The 16671-nt window shown below is 42.6% G+C and overlaps 1 protein-coding gene across 3 annotated transcripts in view; it reads left to right on the forward strand.

Annotated features, from left to right (window-relative positions):
* The window catches only part of Smg6 (SMG6 nonsense mediated mRNA decay factor), a 249559-nt gene that overhangs the window by 17326 nt on the left and 215562 nt on the right, over positions 1-16671 (forward strand). For all 3 annotated transcript variants that reach the window (XM_028866719.2, XM_037201489.1, XM_028866720.2), the window contains exons 7-8: positions 3564-3674; positions 4239-4451. In XM_028866719.2, the coding sequence (XP_028722552.1) occupies positions 3564-3674; positions 4239-4451 (324 nt within the window). The remainder of the gene's footprint in view (positions 1-3563; positions 3675-4238; positions 4452-16671) is intronic.

Consider the following 16671-nt stretch of genomic DNA (forward strand, 5'->3'; position numbering starts at 1 on the left):
CTAAGACAAACTTCTTTAATTGTTAGACACCCAATTATTTTGTGTTAAACTTTAAAAAAAAAAAAAAAAAAAAAAAACTGCAAATTAAGATACATATGGCACACGGGCAGGAGAGATGGCCTAGAGCAGTGGTTCTCAACCTTCCTAACACTGTGACCCTTTAATACAGTTCCTCATGTTGTGGTGACCCCCAACAAGACAGTTCTCTCATTGCTACTTAACAACTGTAATTTTGCTACTGTTATGAATTGTAATGTAATTATCTGATATGCAGGATATCTGATATGGGACCCTGTGAAAGGGTCATTCATCCCCCAAAGTGGTAGAGACCCATAGGCTGAGAACTGCTGGTCTAGCGGTTAAGAGATTTGCTGCTCTTGCAGATCAGGATTGATTCTCAGCAGCTACATCTGATGGTTTATAACTTGTCACTCTAGTTCCAGAGGTTCTGACGCCTTCTTCTGCCCTTTGCTGCTACTGCGCTCATGTGTACATTACCTCTCTACAGCACATGATATCACACATAATTAAAAGGAAATAAATTAGAAATAATATGGCACAGTGTTTGTTTCTTTTTGAGACAAGATCTTCTTTTTTTCAAGACAGGGTTTCTTTATATAGTGCTGGTTGTTCTAGAACTCACTCTGTAGACAAGGCTGGCTTCAGACTCACAGAGATCCACCTGCCTCTGCTTCCTGAGTGCTAGGGTTAAAGGTGTGTGCCACCACTGCCTGACAAATCTTGAACAATTCTGGTCTTTTCACCTTGGCAGATCTGGGTCACTACTTCCAGCCACAGTTGTAAATACTGATTTCAGGTATTATCTCAGTTTCAGAAATGTTTAAATATGAAAAGTAGAGTCAATAAAATAGCTTCAAGTGAAGTGAATTGGTATAAGCAGAGATTAGTGTGAATTGGGGTAATACTAAAAATAGCTACTGAATATAATGATGTTCTAGATGTTGTGCTAGCTATATGGATTGTGAAACTTAATACGGGAATTACATGTGTGCAAATATCAGCATTTTACAAATAAGAAAATCTCTTTTGGCTAACAATATCTAATAAATGTGGGACCAAATTCAAACTTAGGCATTTGACCTTAAAACCTGGTCAATAACCATGTTAGATAAATACTAGATAAAAGTTTTGAGCTGGGCGGTGGCGGCGTACGCCTTTAATCCCAGCACTCCGGAGGCAGAGCCAGGCGGATTTCCGCAAGTTCTAGGCCAGCCTGGTCTACAGAGCAAAATCCAGGACAGGCACCAAAGCTACACAGAGAAACCCTGTCTTTTTTTTTTTTTTTTTTTTTTTTTGGTTTTTCGAGACAGGGTTTCTCTGTGTAGCTTTGCGCCTTTCCTGGAACTCACTTGGTAGCCCAGGCTGGCCTCGAACTCACAGAGATCCGCCTGGCTCTGCCTCCCGAGTGCTGGGATTAAAGGCGTGCGCCACCACCGCCCGGCGAAACCCTGTCTTGAAAAATAAAACGAAACAAAAAAACCAAAAGTTTTGAAGAATGAGTAGATGCTGAGAAAGAAGATTGTTGTTTTTTTTTTTTCTTTTTTCTTTTTTCACATGTTTTGAAGTATTAATGGGGAATGGTGAAAATGTATATGAAGTAGGAGAGATACTAAGATGGTCAGATACTCTGCTTTGTGCTTTTGTTGTTGTCAGCCTGCCTTCTTTCCTTCCTTTCCGTCCCCTCCCTCCCTCCCTCCCTCCCTCCCTCTTATCCTCCCTCTCTCCCTTGTGAAATTGCATCCAGAAACTCTGTGTCCTAAGCCCCACTTTGAGCCACTCTTCAGCCTTTTCTCTGAAGTATGGTCTTGGTTATGTTGTTACGCTGGCCTCGAACACCTGGGCTCAGTCTTCCCGTTGCTGCATCTAGAATGGCTGGGATTATAGGTTCATGCTACTATGCTCAGCTTCCTTTTGTTGCTGTTGTTGGTTTGAGACATGTTCTATCTACATAGCTCTAGCTGTTCTGGAATTGGCTGTGTAGACAAGGCTGCCCTCAACTTACAGAGATCTACCTGCCTCTGCTGGGGTTAAAAGCGTGTCATCATGCCTAGCAGCTTCCTTTATTCTTTTCCCAATTGGTTATAAAATAGGCATGAAGTGTTAATTTGCTGAGTTTATTCAATAATGTCCATAGAATATTCAACATACCTATTAATTTTAAAAACTGTTAACAACTGGCCTCATTATATACAGCTAAGCTCAAGGCATGTGATCATCACCACATTATAGATAATAGATGCTGTCTCTAAATCTAAAGACATTGCTTCAAGGATAATGATAAGAATAATAGTATTCTTATATTAAAAGTGAGGATAGGCCGGGCGGTGGTGGCGCACGCCTTTAATCCCAGCACTCGGGAGGCAGAGCCAGGTGGATCTCTGTGAGTTCGAGGCCAGCCTGGGCTACCAAGTGAGTTCCAGGAAAGGCGCAAAGCTACACAGAGAAACCCTGTCTCGAAAAACCAAAAAAAAAAAAAAAAAAAAAAAAAAAAGTGAGGATGGGCCAGCAGGGCAGCTCAGCAGGTAATAGTGCTTACCTCTAAGCCTGACTACCTGAGTTCAATCCTTGGGACCCACATGGTTGAAGAATAGAACTGACTCCTGAAAATGTGCTGATTCATGCACTTGTGACTTAGGCATTCCCCTCACCACTAAATAAATACATATAATGACATTTTTTTAGGTTAGGTATGTTGGCACACCCCTTTAATCCCAGCACTCAGGAGGCAGAGGTAGGTTGATCTCTGTGCATTTAAAATCAACGTGGTCTATTAGTGAGTTCTAGGCCAGCCAGGACTACATAGTGAGACCTTGTCTTAAAAAAAAAAAAATAAAGAAAGAAAAAAAAATGAGGATATGGGATCTTAGGAAGATTGTCACCTAACTTTTCCAAAATCTCAGTCAAATCCTGGATGAGCTAGTGTTTGAATCTGGATCTCTGTAGCTCCTAATTTTATTCATGATTTCATTAGAGCATACTGACTAATAACAATAAGCAAAGTGAAGAGAGTTGAACATTCTCTAAAAACAAAACATAATTGCTGTACATGTATATGTATGCGTGTATATATAATGTTGTTGTTTGACACAGGGTTTCTCTGTGTAGCTCTGGCTGTCCTGGAACTTATTCTGTAGACCAGGCTGGTCTTGAACTCACAGAGATCCACTTGCCTCTGCCTCCCATGTGCTGGGATTAAAGGCAAGCACCACCGCCGCCCCAGCCCAAAGTAAATTTTCTAAAAAAGGTTATTCAGTGGTAGGGTATATGCCTCACATGTACAAGTCCCTAAGTTCAATCACCAGTATTTTTGTTGTTGGTTTTTGTTTTTCAAGACAGAATTTCTCTGTATAACCCTGGCTGTCCTGGAACTTGCTCTATAGAGCAGGTTGGCCTCAAACTCACAGAGATGCACCAGCCTTTGCCTCCTGAGTGCTGGAATCAAAAGGCATGTGCCACCACCGCCCAGCAATTGCCAGTATTTTTTTTTTAAAGGAAGAAAAGAGAAAGTCAATTGACCAAGTGTCTCTGGCTTTTTTCCACAGAGGAGGAAGCTTGATGCTGTATATTATTATATGCGCAGTTTAGCAGCTAGCAACCCTATCCTGACGGCCAAGGAGAGTCTCATGAGTTTATTTGAAGAGACTAAACGAAAGGTGAGTAAGAATGCAGGTGGACTGATTCCTCCCTAGAAGAATGCATTGCCCTCTGTGCCGAAGTGTTTAGGGGATGGCTAAAGGACATCTTTACATAGTCTCACTGGGCTTCACTGGTGACTTCTCCGTCAGCCCCTGTAGAGAATGGACACTGAGCCAGGCTGTGGTGGTGGCGGCGCACGCCTTTAAACCCAGCACTTGGGAGGCAGAGGCAGACAGATCTCTGTGAGTTCGAGGCCAGCCTGGTCTACGGAGCTAGTTTAGCTAGAGCTACAGAGAGACTCTGTCTCAAAAAACCAAGGGAGAAAAAAAAAAAGAAAGAAAGGAAGGAAGGAAGGACACTGAAATAGATCTTTAGGAGAGCTTGCTGGGCCTTTTGAGTGTCCCTGTTCCACGCATCTCATTCACAGAGGTAATAACACCTATTAAGCAACACAGATGATGCTCTGTCACTTTGGTACTGTAGCAGTCTTTAGCTTTTATAGTCTTTAGGCAACAAACACATGATGGAGGGCTTTCTTGTTGGCTGACCTCGGAGAGTCTGAGCTTGTATGTCTTGTACAGGCTGAACAGATGGAAAAGAAGCAGCATGAGGAACTTGAACTGAGCCCTGAGCAGTGGCGTAAAGGAAAGAAGTCTACTTTCCGGCATGTTGGGGATGACACTACACGCCTGGAGATCTGGATTCATCCATCCCATTCTCGGTCTTCCCAGGGCACTGAGTCTGGGAAGGATTCTGAGCAGGAGAATGGTCTGGGCAGCCTGAGTCCCAGTGATGTAAGTTCCTGAGAATGATGTAGTGAGCCAGACTAGCTCAGTAAGTCTGGCTGCCCTAGGTCATATAATTCTGTACAATCTGGGGCCAAGGCATAGACAGCTCCCAGCTTTAAGACACTTATCTATTTATTTAAAGAAAGACGATCTCATTCTATATATCAGGCTGGCCTGCCTGGTATTCACTATGTAGCCCAGACTGGTCTCTAACTTGTGACAGTCGTCCTGCCTCAGTTTCTCAAATGCTGGACATAGAGGGGTGAGCCCCCATGCCTAGCACCTTCCCACTTACTCTGGAGAATACTACTACCAACTCTAGGTTCCCTAATACCTCCTGGTTCTCACTGATCCCTTTATCTTTAGTGTGTGCTTCCCTTACTCACCACTATGTGGCACTGTAGAATTTAGTAAATGTAGAATTAGAAATTGTTTTGCTGCTCTGAGTTGGGCATCAGCAATATGTATGAGGATTTGCTGAGATTTTGTACTTAATGCTTCCTTCTTGGTTGGCCTTCTATTTAGAGTATGAACTAAAGCATCATGGGTAGGTTGGTTAATCTGTTTTGTCACCAGCCATTTATTATTTTTTTAGATTTGTTTATGTTATTCACGAATGTTTTGCTTGCAGTATGTCTATGTGCTACATGAGAGTCTGGTGCCCAGGAGGACAGAAGATGGGGTCATATTCCCTGGACTTGGAATTAAAGAGATATTTGAGCCACTGTGGGTGCTGGGAACTGAACCTGGGTCCTCAGCAAGAGCAGCCAGTGCTTTTAACCATTGAGCCATCTTGCTACCCCCAAGCCTTTTATGAGGTAACCTCTTATGACTTAGAGTATGCCCAGCACTAATGATACAGAAAATAGCATATCCCCTTGTTTTCTTTTCTTTCTGACAGGGTTTCTCTGTGTAGTTTTGGTTCCTATCCTGGAACTCCCTCTGTAGACCAGGCTGGCCTCAAACTCACAGAGATCCACTTGCCTCTGCCTCCTAAGTGGTGGAATTAAAGGCATACACCACCACTGCCACCGGACTCTCCCCTTGTTTTCAGGGTAGCATTCTAATGGAATGAGCAAGTACTTAGGCTTAAGTGTAATGAACTTTGTTTAGAGATGTGTACCTGATTTTCTGGGAGCACAGTAGTCATTGGTCAGTTGAAGTGTGAAGAATGGATAGAGGTTAGCTAGAAGAGGAAGGAAAGGAGAATGATAAGTCTGTCCCAGGCAAATGCCTGGCTCAAGTAGATTCCTAAGGTTAGGGAGAAAGAATATGGGGTAAAATGCAGGAGTCCGGTTGATTGTTCAGTGAGAGGAATTCAAGTTAGTTGTAGAAGGATTTGAACCAGTAAATGATTTCAGAGATGGGAAGAAATAAATCCAAAGGTCTTGATTAGACATGGGGAGGTCAGAGAGAAGAGGGAGTCAAGAGTGGCACCTAGGTTTCTAGTTTAGAAATTGAGGGAGTAGTGCCTTGTACCTGGAGGCGGAGCAGGAAAATTTCTACAAATTTAAGGGTATCCTGAATTACATAGTAAGTACAGCGTTAAACCCTCTCAAAAAACATTAATAACAAAATCCTACAATACTATTCCCCCTACACTAAATAAAACCAAGTAGATGGTGGTATGTTTCTTATGGTAGAATATAATGGTAGACCAGGTTTTAAGACCATGATAGTGAGTTAATTTTAGACCTGTTGCATTTGTCATTCTGTGGGAGGGACATCACAGTAAAGATAATCAGACGATAACAGATGACTGAAGATGAGGGGAGTGGATTGGATCAAAGTATTTCTTCTTTTGGGGGCTTGAGATGGAACCCAGGGTTGTGTGCTTGCTAGCCAAACACTTTCTATTATTGAACTGTATTCCTAGCCCCGGAAAAGACTATTTTTGAAGGCATCTTGCTAGATAATAATGATACAATGAGATCTGACTCATTTGCTCCAGAACAAGAACAGAATGACAGTTGGTATGATGGCGCAGTGGGTAAAGGTGCCTGGAGCCAAATCTTGTAACCTGAGTTTGAGCCCTGGGACCAACATGGTGGAAGGAGAGAACTGACTTTCACTAATTGTCCTCTGACCTCCACATATGTGCCATGGTACACACACACACACACACACACACACACACACACAATACAATGTAGAAAAAGATTTTAAAAGCAGAGTGAAGGCTGAGGAGATGGCTTCGTGGTCAAAGCACTTGCTGTACAAGTGTTAGGACTAGAGTTGGAGTACCCATAATTCAGGGAAATGCCAGGTGTACATGTCAGCCTGCCTGCACTTCCAGCCTTGGAAGGTGGAGTCTTGAGAAATCCAGAACAAGCTGGCTAGCAAGACTAGTTATATTGACAGGCTCTGGGTTTGATTTGAGAGACTCTGCTTCATTGAATAAGGTAAAAGAACAGTTGAAGATGATTCCAGACACCAGCATCACAAGAACATACACCCACTTGCAAGCATGCATACACATATACACACTACATACACACACGTAAAAATAGAAAAAGAAAAAAGAACGGGATGATAAATAAGTTGAAGAACTGAAAAAGATCCTTAACAATCTGAGAAGGGCACAAGACCTGGAGGACAGGTGAAGGCATTTAAGATGGTTACTTCTACAGGCATTAGCCAGGCAAGAGGGCAAAGAATCCTTGTTATAACTAGGGAGAGGGGTACACTGGTTTACCTGGGAATACAGGTAAACGTGCAGCATTTGTAGGTGCACACAAGGGAAGGGCCTTTCTGTTTATTCTTCAAGTTGAAAGCATGGTTTTCTAATAAGAACCGGTTAAAAATGGTAGGATAGGAGAACATCTCGGGGTTTGTTGTTCTTGTTGGAGATGGTCTCCTGTAGCCCAGGCTGGGCTTGAACTCAGTATGTAGCTGAGAATGACCCTGAACTCTTGACCTTCCTGCTTCCACCTCCTTGGTGGAACACCATGTCTGGTGTTCGCTTGTTGTATTGTTTTTTTGAAACAGCATTTCATACTGTAGCCCATTGGCCTCTGACTCATGACAATCCTCCTGCCTCTGCCTTTTGGGTACTAGATTACAGGTATGAGCTACTGTGTACAACTCTTACATTTTATTTAATTTAATTTTAATTTAAAATTTCCATTTATCTTCCTGTTTCCTTTCAGTTTTTTAGCTGTTTTGTGGACGACTTGGAAAGTAGTAATTGACAAATGGAACCCCCAACTTCCTATACCACGGGGCTCCCTATTAACATGTGTTCTCGCACTGTGTTTTGGTTCCGGCTGTTAGATCCCTCACTGCTGCTTTTGCTGTTTGGATATTGCGGCTCAAACTGAAGGCCTTGGTAACTAACAAATACGTTGTCTTTTTGGATAGGACTATGCTGCTTAGCTTTTTATTTTATTTATTATTGTGTATATATATATATGTATCTGTGCCCGATATGTGGGCCCACATGCCATGGCCCTCAAATGGCAGTCAGGACAAATTTGTGGAGTCAGTTCTCTCCTTCCACCCACCCTTAGGTGGGCTCCAGGATCAAACTCAGGTGGTCGGGCATTCACAGCACGTGCCTTTTTTCACTGCAACTTCGGTTTTACAATGTATGTTTCAGGGGGTAAATTTCAGCAGGTGAGCTGTCGCCACTGATTCCATGACTTCATTCTTTCTGTGTGTATACTCTTGTGAGGTGTATTATGTGTGCATGTGCATGTGTGCACTTGAGGATACCCTGAAGCCCAAGGAGGATGTCAGGTGTCTTTGTAGCACACCTTGTTCCATAGGTAGGGTCTCTTGCTGAACCTGGAGCTCATGTTATTCATCAAGGCTGATGGCTAGTAAACTCCAGGGAGTCTCCTATCTCTGCCCTCTCAGTGCTAGGGTTCTAGGCATATCTGGGATCACACCCAACTTTTACATGGTTTTCATACTTGCATAGCAAGTGCTTTTAACCACGGAATCATCTTTGCTGCCCGTTTTTAAATTTTTTTTTCTTTTTACACTTAGAGTGTGTGCACATGTGCCATGTTGCGTGTGTGGTCAGAAGAGCATCAGTTCTTTCCTTATCATGTAAAGCCTGGGACTGAATTCTGGTTGTAAGGCTTGATGGCAAGCAAGCATTTGCCCACTGAATCGTCTCACTGCCCTAATTTTATTTAGTTTTCATGTGTGTGCACTCATGCCATGTTAGCTTGTGGAAGTGATAGGTCACCTTCTAAGAGGTGGTTCTCAACTTCTACTTTGTTGAGACAGTCTCTCACAGTATTAGTGCCAGGAATACAGATGTACACCACATAGACTTAAGTCTTTTTTTTCTTGCATTTATTTATTTGTGTGTGTTCACTTGTAAACACCAGAGAGCAACCTGCATGAGTCAGTTCTCTTCTTCCACTATGTAAGTTCCAGGGATTGAACTCCTGTTGTCAGGCTTGGCAGCAAGCACTAAACCCACTGAACCATCTTGCTAGCCCAACCTTGAACTTATAATCCTCCTGTTTCTACCTCCCAAGTGCTAGTATTATAGGCTATTGGTGTGGGCCACCCCATCTAGTTTTTAAATAGTGCTTGGGATCATACTTGGAGCCTTGTACGTTCTAGGCAAGCATTCTCCCAAACTAAGCTATGCTCCCAGCCTTTTTTTTTATTTATTTATTTTTTATTTTTTTTAAAGAAAGGTGAGGATTAGGCTAGTGAGCCGGGCCAACCCCCATGCCTCTCAGTTAAGAGCCATCCTTTAGAGGCTCTTTTTTGTTGTTGTTGTTTTTATTTATTTATTATGTATACAGTGTTCTGTCCGCATGTATGCCTGCAGGCCAGAAGAGGGCACCAGATCTCATTATAGATGGTTGTGAGCCACCATGTGGTTGCTGGGAATTGAACTCAGGACCATCTGGAAGAGCGACCAGCAGCCAGTGCTCTTAACCTCTGAGCTATCTCTCCACTCCCTGTTTCTGTTTTTTGAGACAGGATTTCTTTGTGTAGTTTTGGTGCCTGTCCTGGATCTCACTCTGCAGGCTGGCCTCAAACTCACAGAGATCTGCCTGCCTCTGCCTCCCGAGTGCCGGGATTTAAGGTGTGCACTACCACCTCCTGGCAGATGCTCCCAGCCTTTTGTTTTTGTTCTTAGAGTGTCATAGCTTAGGCTGACCTTAAACTCCTATGTAGCTGAGGATGATCTTGAACTCTTTTTGCTTCCTGAGTTGCTGACCTTATAATTATACACTACCATGCCCAGCTCTGTTAATTATATTAATGGTGTGTGTGTTGTTGAGATTCAACCCAGGGTCTTGAATGTGGTAGAGAAATATTCTGCTGCTGAGCTACATTCCCAAGCCTAATTATTTGAATTATTCAAATACATGAATATATTCCAAAGTAAAAATTCCAAGTAGTTGTAAGTATATATAGAGTAAAATGTGACAATTTGTTCTCTAAACTACTTGTGTAGCTATTTTGTGTTTTTAGCCTATATATCATCATGAGTAAAAATTCTTTAATTTAAAAAAAATTACATCTTTGAGTTTTGGATTTTCTTTCTAGACTATTAGCACTTTTCAGGAAGAAGCTTGTACTTTTGAAGTCATTTTTATCTACTGTGGAAACCACATGGCTGTTTCTGCCTCAGTCTCAGACCCCAGTCAGCTTCTGTGGTGTTTTATTTATTTTTTTCCTTTCTTGCAGTAGGTTCCAAAATCTTAGCTTGCCTTTTCTGCTCATAGTGGCACACAGCTTCATAATTAGTTATTGAGTATAGAGCTAGTAAAACAACTAATGCTGATTTTTAACCTTAGAAGCACTGGCCATGGGGAAGACAGAAACCTAAATATTGTCAGGTGCTATGCAGTGGTATTTCTCTCAGAGATGGACCACATATACAATGGTGGTCCTTCAGTATTACCCATTTCCTAATGTCTGCCTTCTGGTACCTCCCTAGTGAGATTGCTGTCTGAGTTTATGTAAGACTCTGTAATGTTTGTACAGTGATGAAGTTGCCTAACAGTGCTTTTCTTAGAATATGTGCCCACGTTGAACAGTGCCCACTGTGTAGGATTACAGTGCAGTGTGGCAAGTGTTGTGACAAAGCTCAGTCAGTGTCCCTGCTCTGGGCATGCTTAGGGAGGGTAAAGTGCAGAGTTGGGGCATTTCTGCACTGCAGTGAGAGCCTGAAAGCATGGGCCCAGGGACCTTGAATACTTAGAGTCTGGCTGGGATCAGATGTGAGAGGAGGTCTTGCCAGAGATGCAGCTGTCTTTTACCGCTGCCTTCCTCTTCTACATTGAGTCAGTACCCAGCACTGCTCCATCTGTCGTGAACGCACTGGAATTCATGACCTCTGCCTTCTCACTGCTGCCCCCGCGTGCCGCCGTGTACTGTCTCCCACATTTGTAATCCTTCACAGAATTCATTTATTATTGAAGTTTTGAGACAAGGATCCTCGATGTAGTCTGGCTGTTATGGAACTCACTATGTAGACCAAGCTGGCCTGGAACTCACAGAAATCTTCCTTCCTCTGCCTTTTGAGAGCTTGGATTAAAGGCATGAATGAACCACCATGCAGATCTTACCTTTTAAGATGTACCCCTAAATGAGCTTCCAAAAATACTTTAGTTTTTTTTTCCAAATACACATTTCTGGTGATTTTATTTTCTTCTTGAAAATCTGTGCACATGTGGAAGCCGAGTTGACACTGGGTGTCTTCAGTTACTCTTCACCTTTTTTGAAACAAGAGTCTTTCACTGAATCTAGAGCTCACCTGATCATCTAGTCTGGCCGGCCAATGAGTCCCAGGGACCTGCCTGTCTCCACTTTCTTGATGCTGGGATTAGAGCATCTGTCCCCACCTTTAAATGGGCTCGGGGGACCCAAGACTCAGGTCCTCATGCTTACATGGTAGGCATTTTACCTCCTGAGCCATCTCCGTAGCTTGTCTTTGAAGTCTTTAGTTTGTCTTTGAATCAAGTCTAGAAGTCTTGCACAGTCTTTTGGGCCCCTCAGCATCTGACCCCACCTATATCCACCCTTGTATCTCGTCCCTTTGTTCCAGTCCACTAGTCTTCTTGAAAGGTCACGATACAGTATCAAAGTCTTCTCCCAGCACCTCCTGGTGATACTCTCTCTCTGACACAGTGTACTTCTCACTAGTTTTGCCAGTCTCAGCCCCATTTGTGTTATCTGTGAAGTCTCAGCCTAGAGTTCTACTCCCTCCACCCCAAGGGAATATTTCTCTAATACCCAAGGTTAGCTATTTCTCACTGTGAGTGTATGATGTGTGTGTGTGCTGGTGTGGAGGCTTGAGGTCAGTGTCAGGTCAAGTGTCTTTTTCTCTCTCTGTCTCTCCTTCTGTCCCTAACCCAAGGTAGAGTTATATACGAGTACATATTCTGCCTTGCCTGGGTGCTGGGATCTGAACTCAGGTCCTCGTAATTGCGCAGTAAACACTTAAATCTACTGAGCTAGCTAAATCCCCCAGCTCCCCAATCCTCGTGTTGTTACTTTTCTAATTGGTGAAGTAGGTGGCACATGCTTTTAATTCCAGCATGTGGGAGGCAGAGGTAGGAGAATCTGTGAGTTTGAGGCCAGCCTGTTCTGTATAGTTCCAGTACAGTCAGAGTTACCTAGTGAGACACTGTCTCAAAAAATAAAACAAAACAAAAAATAATGATAATAGATGTTGGTTTGGATGTTACTGTTTACTGTTTCCAAGACCTGTCCCTTGCTGGATTGAAGACTCCGTAAGAGTCCAGTCAGTTTGCTGGGTCTGCAGTGCCTGTATGGAACGACCCTAAGTAGGTCTCAGTAGATCTCGGGTATCCGAGGGAAGAAGGAAGAGAAAGCAGCAGGGACCAGAGCTTGTAAGTATTGAGATTTGGAAGTCAAGTACTGAGGTCATCTGGGGAGACTTAATCAGGTCCATGTGATGACCAAAGTGACCTTCCAGTGGAACAAACATTTGTTTTTCAAAAAATAAACATTTATTCATTAATAATACTGATAACCTCATTAAATGTTTAATGACAGTTCTTTTTATTAAAAAAAAAACATGCAAATATACAAAAAAAAAAAAAAACCCTCAAAAGATAAAACATTCCCCCATACTAAGAAAAATGGCCTTTTCTCTACATTTTTAAGGTAGGCTAGTAGAATAGAGCTGGATTCTTCTACTTCCTAATTCAGTATCACAAGGTGTTTTTGTTTAAATCTCATGAAGGGGTTTGTAATGGAAAAAAAAGAAAGAAAGAAAAAGAAAATTGCATTACACTTGTAGTCCCAGCACTCTTGAGTTCAAGTCCAGCCTGATCTACACAGAGCATAGCCATGGCTACACACACAGAAACTCTGTCTCTAAAAACCAAAAAAAAAAAAAAAAATAAGGAAAATATACTTTTTTTTTTTTTTTTTTCTGGTTTTTCGAGACAGGGTTTCTCTGTGTAGCTTTGCGCCTTTCCTGGAACTCACTTGGTAGCCCAGGCTGGCCTCGAACTCACAGAGATCCGCCTGGCTCTGCCTCCCGAGTGCTGGGATTAAAGGCGTGCGCCACTTTTTCTTGGTTTTTTGAGACAGGGTTTCTCTGTATAGCTTTGCGCCTTTCCTGGAACTCACTCTGTAGACCAGGCTGGCATCGAACTCAGAGATCCGCCTGCTTCTGCCTCTTGAGTGCTGGGATTAAAGGTCTGTGCATCCACTGCCTGGCTAAAAAAAGCAATACTTGTATAGCTCTTTCAGATAGATGTGGAATCTCTCCTTTGATAATGTATCAAGACTTTGAAAGTGGAAGGTTTTGGGGCTGGAGAGGTGTTTCAGTGGTTAAGAGTGCTTGTTAGTCTTCTAGAGCACTCATGTTTAAATTCCAGAACTCACATTAGGTGACTCCCAACTACTTGGAACTTCAGCTTCAAGGAATCTGACACTTCTGGTCTCCATAGTCACTGACACATGCACATATACATGTAAGCATAATTAAAAATAAACAATTTATTATTATTATTATTATTATTATTATATCTTTTTTGAGACAAGATTTCTCTGTGTAACAGCTCGTGCTGTCCTGGAACTACTTTGTAGACCAGGCTGGCCTTGAACTCAGAGATCTGCCTGACTGTCTCCCAAAGTGCTGGGATTAAAGGAATGCATTACCACTGCCCGGCTTATTTTATTGTTTTTATTAGCATGTTATACATAATAATGGGTTTCATGATGACTTTTTCATACATGCATATGTTTGTTCATGTTTCCCTGTATAATAATCCTTTTATCCCTTCCTCTGCTCTTCTTCCCAGTCTCCCTTCCATTGTCTTTTCTTTCTGCCTTCCTGCCCACCTTCTTCCCTTCGTTGCTTCCTCGACACTGAGTTTTTTAGGAATTGCTTGCAGGAATATGGATGAGGGGTTATTTATAGGAGCATGGATACCTTACCAGTGGCTAGATCTGTGACGAAAATGTAAATGTCCCCTCTCCTGGCATCCATTAACTGTGATTATAGCCTCAGGGAGAGATGTGGCTTCCAGTTCCCTCCCCAGTCCATGGCAGAATGTTAACCAGACCATTCTTTGCAGTGTGTTGATAACCAGAGCTGCTCAGAGTTCAAGAGTGCAATTCCTTGTCCTTTGAACAACAACTTGTGCCTCTCTCTTGGGTTCTTTAATTTCTTTCTGCTTTCCCGTTGAGCTGTTCTCTGAGCCCTGGAGAGGATGATAGAGATGTCCTGTTAGAGCTCAGCTTCAACATTTATTCTCAGCACTTGATCAGTTATATGTTTCTGCAATAGCCTGCTACAAACAGAAACCTCTGACTAAAGCTGACAGTAGCACTGAGCTATGGGCACAAACATTTGTTGTTGTTTATCCCCAAGACAAGGTTTCTCTGTGTAGCCCTGGCTGTCCTGGAGCTTGCTCTGTAGACCAGGCTGGCCTCAAACTCAGAGATCTGCCTGCCTCTGCCTCTTAAGTGCTGGGACTAAAGGTGTGTGCCACCACCCCCACCCCCAACACAAACAAAATATTTCGAAGGCAGTTTGACCGGCATATTGTGTCCACTTAACAAAACAACATCCGTAACTTCTCCACTAGGGCCGAATAACTCTTTAGCCAGAGGCTTTTGAATAGGTTCATAATACCATATGTGCATTCCCTCCTGTGGAGTGGACATCATATCCAGTCGGAAAATGATTGACTGTCTTCATAACAGACTTCACTGCTTCACCAGCAGATTCATGGTAGTGTAGCACAAAGGGTCTACAGCTGAGCAATTCTGTTGATGGCAGCTCTCCTCCAGTACCCTGCATACCACCCTCTGGCACTGAGTGCCAGCCAGCAGTATTTGTAGGTTTGGGGTTTTTTTTTTTTTTGAAGAAACGTAGGCGTATGTGTCTGTGTGTGCATGTGCAGGTACATGTGGAGGCCAGAAATTACCAAGTTTCCCTGAAACTGGTATTACAGGCAGTTATGAGTTACCTGAAGTGTGTGCCATGATCTGAACTCAGGACCTCTGGAAGAGCAGCAAGTACTCTTAACCTCTGAGTCATCTCTCTCTCTAGTCTTGCAGTATTTGTTTTTTTAAAGGAAATATTTTGTATTGAAGAAGTTATGTTAATTCATCATCTCTAAATCAAATAAAAATGCATAATAGTCTGTAGAAAAAATCACTTACATTCCTACCTCCATAGACAACACTATTTGGTAGATATAACTTTAGACCTTTTTCTAATAGTCTATAAGTTGCGCATGTAAACACATGCTTTCAGAACCATGAAATAGCAGTGTGTGTGTGTGTGTGTGTGTGTGTGTGTATGTGTATGTGTGTTACTGTCAGTTGAACCCTGGGCATCATGTATGATAGGCATTGCTACCTGCCCTAGTCCTGAAATACATTATTTAACAAAACTAATCTATATACAATAATCTGCTTTTTAGAATTATCAATTAGACATATGGTCAGTTCTGTTGTAATGCAACACAAACATTCCTGGAAATCACTATGCTGTATAAAGTTGTGCAATAAAAACCACAAGGCTAGCTGGGCAGTGGTGGCGCACGCCTTTAATCCCAGCACTCGGGGAGGCAGAGGAAGGTGGATCTCTGTGAGTTGGAGGCCAGCCTGGGCTACAGAGTGAGTTCCAGGACAGGCTCCAACGATATACAGAGAAACCCTGTCTCGAAAAAACAAACAAAAAACCCCAAAAAACAAAACACAAGGCTTATGGGGAAATGGAGTTGGGGGCCCAACACTTGATTTACTCAGTGATATACTGAAGAAAAAAGAGACAAGAACCTAATTAAAAGCAGCTGTTCAATTTTCTATGTGTTAAACGCTTAATAAATATGTAAATACTACATTAAGTAATGTAAAAAGAAAGTTTCCTTGTGGTAGTGAGCTTCTGGAGGGTTTTGTGAAATCAGAAGGGCAGATGTTGAACAGACGTGTATAGACGTGGCTTTCAGCGAGGTGGTCTGGTGTGGAATGGAGGAGATGGGCACGCTTGTAGTCAGTGTGCGTGTTTTATGTGCACTTGCGCAGCTTTGTTCACCGGGAGAAAATTTCTAGTGTCCCAGTCGAGCCTGTGCTGTCCTTGAACTCTTGATCTTCCCTTTCTTCTGAGTGTTGAGAATAGACATATGTGCTTACCTGTGTTTCTTTTTTTTTTTTTCAGACAGGGTTTCTCTGTGTAGTTTTGCGCCTTTCCTGGAGCTCACTTGATAGCCCAGCCTGGCCTTGAACTCACAGAGATCCGCCTGCCTCTGCCTCCTGAGTGCTGGGATTAAAGGCGTGGGCCACCACTGCCCGGCTACCTGTGTTCCTTGTGAGCAGAATCACACATAAGCAAGCACAAAATGTATGTTAATGGTCAAAGTGTTCCTCAGTACACTTGGTCATGATGAAACAAATTCCTGTTTTTCTCATCTTTTGTTCTTGTTGTGTTGTGTTGTGTGGTGCTGAATCTAATGTAGGATCTCATGTTAGGCAAGCTCTCTTACCACTGAGCTGTGTCCTGTGTTCCATTTTTTTTTTTTTTAAAGATTTATTTATTATGTATACAGTGTTCTGTCTGAATGCCAGAAGAGGGCACCAGATCGCATTACAGATGATTGTGAGCCATCATGTGGTTGCTGGGAATTGAACTCAGGACCTCTGGAAGAGCAGCCAGGGCTCTTAACCACTGAGCCATCTCTCCAGCCCCCCCCCCCATTCTACTTTTGACATGAGTGTTGTACAGAACTGTTTGCACTTGTTATCTTCTCATCAGGCT

This window comes from Peromyscus leucopus, chromosome 8b (genome assembly GCF_004664715.2).
Source record: "Peromyscus leucopus breed LL Stock chromosome 8b, UCI_PerLeu_2.1, whole genome shotgun sequence".
NCBI lineage: Eukaryota > Metazoa > Chordata > Mammalia > Rodentia > Cricetidae > Peromyscus > Peromyscus leucopus.